Below are 10,721 nucleotides of genomic sequence, written 5' to 3'. Positions count from 1 at the left end.
TAGCCACACTTGCTCAAAACTGATCTTATAGAACATGAGAGCTTTTTTTGACACTTTGTCTGAGTCAAACATGAAAAGCACTGTGGACACCCGAAGGGGAGGATCTAAATTATCTCATTCTACATAGAGAAGTTCAGCAGTGCCATGGTTGGCTTGGTGGTTTGAAGTTGGCTTGTTTGTCGAAGTAACACACCATACTGGTATTGTACATAAGAACACAAATTGCTAGGTTTTGATGGAAACCAAAACCACCCAACTCACTCCATAACAGTCTGGATGTTATGGACTCCTAAGCAGCTCCTCTTACTTGCATTTGATTTTTCTTTACAGAGACTTCAGAAGAAACCCCTAATTAGAGTTTTTGCAGGGAACAGATGAAAACTAGGATTATTTAACAAGGGCAAGTGCTGGACAGCTGCATTTTTCATTAGGGTGGATATAATTTAGCAACTGACTAAGCATTCCTCTTTGTGAAAGCTTCCTCTATAGTTAGTTCCTCACTTAGTATCTTTGCAGTAGGAACATAAATACTGAAAGGAGTCACTGAAAAGGAATGGAATAGGGTGAATCACCAAGGGCAAGTGGCAAATTACCAAGTGTCTTATGCTTTGGTTTACAGGAATTGAGTATACATCACTGAGAGTGTAATTTGTTCTCAAAGGAACACCAAATGAGAAGACTGAGAGGAGGAGCACTGCATTTCAGTGTAGTCAGATCATATTTTTTGACAAGACAGGCAATCACCAAAATGCAAGGGCATGAGCAAGGCAGAAATCTTTGAGGTTTTCTAATGCCTCTTGGGGGTGTCAGCATTCCTCCTCTGGCTGGAGTTGAACAATAAAATTTCAACCTGTTCACAGAAATGCCTGCTAGAGCAATATGATTTTTGGTGCTGGGTAATTGTTTATAAACTAGACAGCAAGAGAAATAATGTCCTTTCAAGAGTGATAACCCTCCTGATATGGAGAACTGATGTATTTCTGGAACCTCATATCCACCTCCTGAACTTTAGCTTGAAGATTCATTATCCACATCTCCACAATATGCCTTCGAAACCTCATACAAATACTGCACATTAAAGTATACCTTTCCCTGAGGCAAATAATTATTTAATATGCCAATGAGCTGTGATACAGCATTATTATGAAAAGATAAGGAAAGAGCCCATATGATTTTGTTTTACAAGAGGAGATCAAAAGTACCTCAGCATTAAGGCTTTTGAGAAATATTCGTCTGGAATTTTTAAAGCTATGAATTGTATCAATAAACAGAGATTCTATGAAAAACAGAGATCATGTTCACAGCAGCTTAATTCCATTTCACAACACAGGCAGTGAGGAAGAATAAAGGAAGTTTTTCATTAATTAATCGTCTATATAAAGAAAAAGAAAAAAAATGACATCCAATCGTTTTATTTTTATCAATGTATATAGCGCACCTATCACCAAGTATTTTTAGATACATGAACAATAGAAATTTAAAAACACATACAATACTGACTCCAAATGAACAAACTTAACAGATAATAATGAAGAAACTCTTTGTGGTTCAGATGTGTCAAAGAGATTTTAAAAATATAAACACAAAATTAACAGCACTAAAGCTATTGAGTATTAAGGTAAAGCTATATAATCACGTCCCAGAGTATCAGCACACTTATTCAATTCAGCTTTATTAGCACCATGGTACTAGTTGCTGAATGGCTCCCAGTTACTATTACATTACCAACACCAGATGTCAAAGATACAATTTTTTTAAGCAATATGCAAAAGGCTCTTTTTCCGCCCAGCAGTTCTTTAGATAAAATGTACAATAAACAGAGAGAAGAAAAAGTACTTGCTATTTAAGTTTCTAACACTTAATTACTATGTTATCTGTACTGTAAGAAATTCTTCAGTATTGTTGGCAACTGGAGCTGTGGAACAAGATGCAGTCTAGCTCTTCCTATGTAATTTCGGATACGTAGTCGGCAGAGCTGACACAGAGAGGATGGTGTGGCTGCAAACGATAAAGGAAGGAGTTTAATCCACAACAATAAAAGCCAGGACTTTGTTTTACAGCAGTCTTGCACAATAATGGGATTTCTTTAAAAAAATGTTCACATTTTGCAAATTTGGCCTTTTTCTTCATTTCTTTTCCTTCATTGCCTTTCTGCCCTCAAAGATAAAGACTGGGGCTGCTAAAACCTTGTTCATAGTTAGGGTAATACTGAAAAAAGCAAGGTAAGGTCAGTGTTTTTAAATTAAAAGCCTGCTCCCAGAAAATAATTTTAAAAACTGCAAGGTTGCTGTTTTTTTAAATTCCCAGAACAGGTGACATACCTGCTACGGCAGTACAAGCTGCACTCCTGATGCATCGCTGCATCAAGAATAAGCAGCCAAAATACCCCAAGCCCCTGGTTCATGTTCAGTGATCTTACTAGCTCATCATAACACCTCTATCCCTCTGCCCCCCACTCCCTCAAAATGAACACTGCTGTTTTTCTGGACAATAAACCCATATTTGTTTCTTGCCAAGTAATTTTTTTTGACATCTTTGCCATGACTTTCAAAAATACTACTAGTCTTGGTAAATTTATGAAAACCTAAAGGTTTTAGAGGGGTTTTGTTAACAGCATTCAGACTACAGAGCTGTTTCCTTAAGTTCACCTCTAAAGAGATGCTCACAGTTATTGAAATAGTTTCTTTCTCTTGTAGCTTATTTTTACATTATACATAGGTCAGTCTGAACAAATCCAGTTCCCTTAGGAATATTCTCTCTCCAAGGCAACAGACCTTTAAGAGTTTTGAGGGACTCTTGAGTGTCAACTCCTGTTTTTCAGGTTCTTATAATTTCATAAAGAAAATTTAGAAAATGAAATTTTTTGTACTTTTTGCCCACAATAAAAATAAAGTCCTTTATATGCACTTAAAAATATATTTTTAAAGATATTTTGACAGCTGAACAAAATGAAATATATTTTTAATCTGAAATTTAAATACTTGGTTTCTTTTTAACAAGGTCTGTAACGGCCATTAAAAATGTAGCTTTAAATGCTGACTTATGTAAACACCCAAAAAACATAAGATGACACTTGTTCAGCTTGTATAAATTTTGATGCTGCTTGGTCAATGGGCTCTATCTAGCCTGAGACTAAATATTCCTGAGGAAATTACCTGAATGCTAATATATTCATTTAATAAAGCACAATGTAACATCTATAACATGGGTTGTTTGGGTTGTTGAGTTGGGTTTTTTTTGGGTGGGTTTAGGGGTTTTTTTTTAATAATACAAGTTACAGTTGCAAAAACACACACATAAAACTTACCTTCATGGAAGAGCAGCAGTCTCTCCACTAAACTGCTAGGAGCAGCTAAATCAACAGGCCTCTCAAAATCTGAATTTTTGGCATTTATGTCTGCCCCAAATTCAAGGAGTAAGTTTACGATCTCTGTACTAGAATGCTGGGCAGCAGCATGGAGTGGAGTTTGCAAATGCTTTCCTTTCTGCACATTGGCACCTGGTGGGTAGATGCACATAAAGAGATGTCAGAAGAGATTAATTAAAATTGCCATTGAGTAAAAATGGAGCTACAAAATAAACAAAAAAACCCACTGTCCTAGAATGTCCTAGAATGCCACAGTGCATTTAGCCACTTTATTAATTCCATTGCATAGAACTACAGCTAACCATATCAATACAGGGTTTTTTATCCTATGGTTTATTACCTAAGTACAACCAGATAAAAAGAAAAATCAAATCAGGTCACATGAGCATCATTGTTGCCCTAATTATAAAAAAGTACTTTTTTTACACATTTACAAAAATTTACACTACATAAAAATATACCTTCCTTATTTGAATATTTAGAAAAAATCACTAAACTGAGGTTTTGTATGTATATTTTTACAGGTACACCAACTCAAAAAGGCTGCTTTATAGTTTTTCATGTATGTTGAAGCTGGCAAAGGGTTTGTAATAGACTCCCCATCCCATCCAACCTTTATCAAGGATTTATCTATAAATGACTTAATTTAAATTAAGGTAGGATACACAGTCAAGAAATCTAATAGGGAAAAAACCCCTGTACTATTAATTCTCCCAATCATGGAATTCTAATTATTACACTTTTGTATTCAGAAAGAATTGTTAACTTATTTTAAATTAAAATTGATTAAATTAATTTGCAGTAATGCACTCATATTCAAGAAAAAAAATCCATATAAGAGTTAAACCAAACCAGCCAGTATGAAAGAATTTCCCTTACAGGCAAGCTGATAGACCCCCTAAAACTGAGTTTGCCCCAACAGTTTTCTAGATTATTCTAGTAGAATAAAAACCCAGACTTCTTAAGAGACATTTGCTGATCTTGTGAGACCAAAAATAAGCTTGTGTTCCAACTTTACTCCCTGAACCAACACTTTTTGCCTTTTAAATTCCCTTTTGAGTAAAATAATTTATTAATGTCACAGGCCTAGCAATTAGATTTCAAGTCTGAACAACTCACTGTTCTCAATAGTAACAATTTGAGAATACTCCTGCAGTACCATTTTCTTGCTTATTTCATTGTCTATTTGCTTTCCAACTTCTAATATATTCTTACAAACCAATAAAATATGAAAAAATTCAGACTTACTTAAGTAGTTACTTATGTTCTCAGTTTACATATCCTTTTCTATTCCAGGGAGCCAAAATATGTAGAATAAGCCATTCTATTGCTTTTTTTTATGTATGGTAGTATTTGAATCCCCAAATATGCTAATTATACTTTTGCTGTTCTTAAATATGAAAAATCATGGCATAGGATAATTAATCATCTAAAGAGACTGAATCAATGAGAAACAACTTAGCTGTTTAAGTTCTAAATATAACATGCAATCAGCTAGAAAAACAATTCTGGTGCAATGATAGCAAGACTGAATTATTCTTATATATATATTTTCCTTCATTGTGCTACAGGACATGAAAGCCCTGTATGTCATTACCTGAAGCACAGCAAATGATCCTGTAGCTATGCCCATTGTGTCCCTGGGTTTGTACTAAAACAGAGCAAGCCTCCAACATGTCTTTCCAGTTGATTAAATAAATAATGAAATTTAGGAAATTTGTTATTTTGAAATTTGTGAAATTTAGGATCAATTACCTTTTACCTCTTCCCTTTGCTACTCAGCCTCACTGCCTTGTGAAAAGATCAAACAGAATATTCTGAAGAATGAAAGAAAGTGGGACTACATTGCTAAAATAGTTCTGTTGAAATCTCAATGATCGCTACATAGAATTCCTTTTTCAAAGCTGATTTTTTATCCTTGTCTTTCCTACAGAAAATGAATAGCTACAAATCTGTAGTAGGTGCTAAAAATTTTGAACATCCATTCTTACTTGTCTTGCTTCCTTTTTTGGTCATACACTCACTATATCACCAAAAAAAGAAAGACACAGTAATTTATTGTAAGAAAACACACATCACAGCATAACATTTGAAGTAGAGCCCTGCAAGGAAGTGTTCTAGTTCCAATGACTCAGCAGAGCTAACTTTAAAGGTGAGTAGAGTATGCTGATTTTACAGACTAGTAATATTTATTTAAATCATTACATACCTGCATAAAGAAGCTTTCGAATGCAATGGATCTGCTGTGAAACGCAAGCTACATACAGAGGTGTTCCTAAATGAGGAAGGTCTTGGTCAACATCTATACCCCAGGATATCAGTACCTCCAGACATTCACTGTGACCTGTCAGTACAAAGCACGACAGAGTTTGCTCAACTTCAGTAAGCTGTCTCAGACAAAACCTCACACATTTCTTAACCCTGTTACTGAGATATTGGTCAACTGCCCCATGTTTATTCAGCAGGTAATTTCTTACCTCTGCTGGCTGCTTCATGAGTTGGTGAAGGCAGACAGGACTCCCACTGAGCTTTGGCACCATACTGTAACAGGAGCTCAGCACATGCTGCACTGCCTCTCGAACAGGCATTAAATAAAGGTGTCACTCCATCAATTGTTGTGGCATTTACCTAGAATACATATAATCTATGTAAGAACAGAATTGAAAGAAAGGTAGATTTTTAAACAGGAAATAGTTAGAAATTGCATTAAAACACACACACACAAAAAAAGATACTAGTTAGAATAATAGCTCAACTGACCAGTCCCTGTCCTACTGTCTTCCTCATACCACACCCTTCATTTGAAATTAGTTTACTAATATTCTTGTTAAACTATGTTGAATAAACTAAAATACACCTGGAATACTAAAGAGCACACTTTGATATCTGGGGAGTAAATAATTTTCAAAAGTCATTGCACTGAGCTTGTTTCACTGAACTTTGGTAGTAACAGGTTAACAGGGACCTTCTCTCCGCAGCTCTGGCAAGTTCATATTAAATGTGAGAATTATTTGCCATTTTCTTCTGTAGTTTTAGGCTCCAGGTTGGAGTGATATTTCACAGGATGGAGGCAAAGCTAATAGCACAGGCTCACTGTTTTTATACCAACCTCATCACTGCACTGGTTAACTGAGTATTTCCAGTCTGAGAGAAGAAGGAGAGAAACTAGGCAACTCTGTGAGGGCTAATAATACTAAAGGAAGGAGCACAGGTATTAGGAGAGGGCTCCTTCCAGGACTCTGGCCTATCATCTTTCATACACCCCCAAAACCACCAAACCAATCAAAAGTACTAAAAATAAATCAGGTGTGAAAATGAAATTTTTTCCTATAGTTTTTTCTATAGTGTCTATGGTTTTCTATCTTTAAAATCCTTGTGCAATGTAAAGTGGAGAGGCATTGTTTTTGGAAACATTTATGTATCTTTTTTTTTTTCCTGTTATAACATAGATATATTCTACATGTTTTTCAAACCTGAATTTGTAAGGACAGTAAATATTTGAATTGCAAAGATCAGAGACTTGGGAAGGTATGCATTTGAACTCTGATGTCAGCAGGAATTGTAGTGAAAGTGATCTATAAAGTCCCATTTTTGTTTTGGGATAAAAGATAAGACAGTCTATGTCAGTACAGAGAAGAGGAAGTGCTTTTTTGTACTCAGACCAAAGAATTTTAAGTGCACACAGGTGTAGTGTGACAACAGACATTCTGATGATTAAAAGAACAGTCTCCTGAAAGCCACTCAAAGCAAAAAGGAATCCAGTAGAGGAGAGAAATGCATTCCATATTTTAGAAACACTTGATGAATACTGCTAACAGATACTCCCCAATTCATTACTCTGTCTCAGTGTCTGCCCATCACTGTCCTTTGCTAGCATTCAGATGGCAGCTTATTGTAAATAAATGAGATGAACACAACCAATAGGGTGAGTAGAGGGAAATATCAATCAAAAATAAAAATCAAGGAATATATCCTTCTCAGTTAAAACAAGGTTAGCATTGGACTTCATGCTAAAAAAAACCCAAAAACCAAAGCTTACATTTGCTCCTGCTTCAAGGAGGATTCTTGCACATCCTACGTGATCTCCCAGGCAGGCTTCATGAAGTGGAGTTACTTGGTCAATTGTTAGTGTGTCTACATTGTACCCCTAAAATAGATGTGAATGACATTTAAAGATCATACAAAAGCTATTAAGAGTCAGTCCCTCACACTACTGTTCAAATGAATAGTTTAAAATATTCTAAATAGGCTTAAAACAGAACTTGCAATAAGTAAATCCTCAATGAGCATAGAAAGAATCTTTCATCAATCAGTGTATAACAGAATAAAAGTAAATTCTCAACTCTTCTTTTTTTTTCTTTTTTTTTTTTTTAATTAGAAATAGGCATAGGACATAGAGGGTATAAAGAAGATTGAAACAGACTGTTGAGATGCACAGTGATAGGACAACAGACCCAAGTTGGAACATGCTAAAATCCAATTAGTTATATGGAAAAAATTTAACAGTGAAACCCCAGAACAGGAGCGCATCTCTGCTCTTGGTGATCTTTGAAACACAACAAGGACCTGAGTCTAAACTCTACAGTGACTCAATGATCCTCTGACTTAAGTTTTGAAATATCCAAAGCCATGAATTTTAGCAAGGAAAACATTCATTGGATTGATAAAATCATCAAGCCCTTGAAGTTTTCTGCAGTTGATGTTGTTTGATTCTTAAGAACTAATAGGGATCTATAGTATAATTATGCAGTATTAAAATAGCTGATAAGACAGTACTGTAATATTGAAATTTAGCAGTTTGAGTCTCTCCCTTCACTATTAACAAAATATTATTTTTCTTAAATAACAACTATGCAAAACCCAGAATCTTTCAGTGATTCTTCTCATTACCTAGTATCTTCCTGACTAGCTCTATTTATTCAAAGGAGTTTAAAGCAGTGGAACTACAACAATTTATACCATGCAAGAGGGGAAGACTAACATACATTTAGTAAAAATTTTCGTTATTTTTTTTTGGGGGGGAGACTTTAAAATATACAGAGGAAATATTTTAAATACTAACTTATATATTTTAATATGAAAAATTCCTACATGTGTATTGCTCTGAAAAATTCAAGTGAAAAAAAAGCAAACCAAACATACTAAATTTGCATTAATAATCTACGCTGAGAAATTAAGTAACATTAAAAATAAATAACTGTAAGAACACAGCCTTTACCTGTGACAATAAAGTCTTTAGAGAAAGAAGACGTCCTTGACTGGCTGCCTCATGCAGAGGTGAGCGATCTGCCCAAGAACCTATATAAGAACAACATTTATTGAATAAACCATGTGAATTACAAAGGGTTTGGAATGCATAGAGCAAGGCAGAAACTATAATGCACAGAACGAAGTCAATTGTCCTGTGACATTAATTTTTCCTCTTTAGTGACTATATTTCAAATTACCAGTTTCTAAACAATAAAACCTGCTCTATTATTTACTGTAAACATCTCTAGTAAATGATTATGAGGTACAGATAATAAAATATTGAGATACTGATTTCATTAATCTGACTTAAAAATTCATCAATTACTATATTTTCCACTTCTATTTTTGCATTGTTTATTTTTAATACAAGTAATATAACTTATTTTTGTAGCTGATATATAAGCTTATTTGAACTTAACGCAGACATAAACCTGCCCAAAGAAGTCATGAAGAAGCTGATGTATATGAAAATCAATGTGGAAATCCCTGTGTATGATGAGATTAATTTGCAGCTACTACACTATTGCAAGTAGAGAAATACAGTGAGAACCACGCTAAAAAAATTACTATAGTAGAAATATGATATTAAGTCTAAGTTCTCATGCCATAAGCTATTAGGCCTAAAAACAATTAGATATGCTTACTGTAAAAGTTTGGCATTTATTTATCACCCTCAAAAAAGAAAGGAGAAAAACAAAACAGGAACACAACAACAACCCAGCCCTCACACATATACCCCCCGTAACTCCCAGCCTAGGTTCCAGAGTCATCCTGCAGCTCTTGGTGAGGGACCTGCCCTTTCCTCTAGAAGACTGGATACTGAACAGGTTCCTTCTAGCCATTCAGGTTTGCAGGCATAGCTGATACCAATTCATTTAATGAATTTTGCAAATCGAGTTTTGACAGACTGTGCAAGGAGGAACCATCTTTAAAATGTATTATGAATTACCGATATTTTTTCCTGTAAGAAGAAAATCACTAAAACTGTAAAATACTAATACAATCACTCGTGTGAGTTATATCAAGGCCTCCAAAATCCCTGAAGAAACATAGAGAGAATTAACTAAATATGATGAACTGATAACACAGGCAGATGAATCTTCAATGCGTAAAGGTCTTTGACTTTGTCCCTTGCAATGGACAGGAACTGCCTACAGAGCCAGTTACTGCATTTTAGTGACAAGGCAGTTAACCTTAAATGAGAAGGCTGTTGCTCAATCACTGGCAATTATCAGTCCAAACTCTAAGATAACTACACACCAGAAATAGACCCTATTTCTGTTTCCTATTGGTCCCCTTCTGTTCACCAGCCTGTTTCAGAAAGTACACTTTTGGTTACTATAAACAACCCCCTGAAATCACATGAAGAATGACTAAAAAGATTAAAGCTGCTCAACCTGAAAAGAAATTAAGGGATAGTTAAAAACATGTGAAATAGCGCACAACAGGAAAATGTAGATAAAACCTCAATTTTCCTAGAGGTATTAGGGAATGAAACTAAAACTCACAGAGAGATAAGGCTGCATCTTAGAGAACATATAACTGCTCTTTGTAACTCAGCACTACTGAACACTATTGAGATCAAAAACTTAACAAAACAAAAGCACAGCTGAGTATTTATCATAAAAGTACATAAAGCTGATCACGGAAGTTAAAAAATATGAGACTAAGGCTTTATAAACCTGATTTTAAAAATGCAGGGAGACTTCTATTATGTCAGAGTATCCTGTATGTGTGAAGCTCGTTGTGCTCTTTGATCTGCCAGAGTAGATGGACCACCGGCAAGATTCAGTTTCCAATACTCTGTCAGAATTATTTGCACTAAGTTCTTCTTATATGTGTGTGCACATATATACACATGCACACACATCCTTCCCCGTATTTTCTACTTCAAGCTTATTTAATGTAATGTTTTGAAATTCTTATTGTTAGTCAGAATAACAGCTAAAAACACCCACATATAAAGTGATTGGGATTTTAAGGGTTATTATACCACAAAAAACAGAGTTCAGAAATATTAAAGTGACCCAATTTTGACAAAATAGAAGTATTTTCTCTGTCATCCCAATAAGCTCAGATAGATTTATTCTACTGTAGTAGAATA

At 34.9% G+C, this 10,721-nt stretch overlaps 1 protein-coding gene across 7 annotated transcripts in view; it reads right to left on the bottom strand.

The window, feature by feature from the left end:
* Positions 1–1,296: 1,296 nt before the first annotated feature.
* Positions 1,297–10,721, bottom strand: part of ASB5 (ankyrin repeat and SOCS box containing 5) — a 34,655-nt gene continuing 25,230 nt past the window's right edge. For all 7 annotated transcript variants that reach the window (XM_018070647.2, XM_018070673.2, XM_008924781.3 and 4 more), the window contains 6 exons: positions 8,586–8,665; positions 7,407–7,514; positions 5,845–5,995; positions 5,577–5,711; positions 3,308–3,499; positions 1,297–1,998 (listed from right to left, as the gene is read on the bottom strand). In XM_018070647.2, the coding sequence (XP_017926136.2) occupies positions 1,871–1,998; positions 3,308–3,499; positions 5,577–5,711; positions 5,845–5,995; positions 7,407–7,514; positions 8,586–8,665 (794 nt within the window). In that variant the 3' untranslated portion in view covers positions 1,297–1,870. The remainder of the gene's footprint in view (positions 1,999–3,307; positions 3,500–5,576; positions 5,712–5,844; positions 5,996–7,406; positions 7,515–8,585; positions 8,666–10,721) is intronic.

This window comes from Manacus vitellinus, unplaced genomic scaffold (assembly GCF_001715985.3).
Source record: "Manacus vitellinus isolate BGI_N305 unplaced genomic scaffold, ASM171598v3 scaffold_0_pilon, whole genome shotgun sequence".
NCBI classification, from domain to species: domain Eukaryota; kingdom Metazoa; phylum Chordata; class Aves; order Passeriformes; family Pipridae; genus Manacus; species Manacus vitellinus.
The sequence above is the reverse complement of the archived record's forward strand: the minus strand, read 5'-3'. Positions and strand labels throughout refer to the sequence as shown.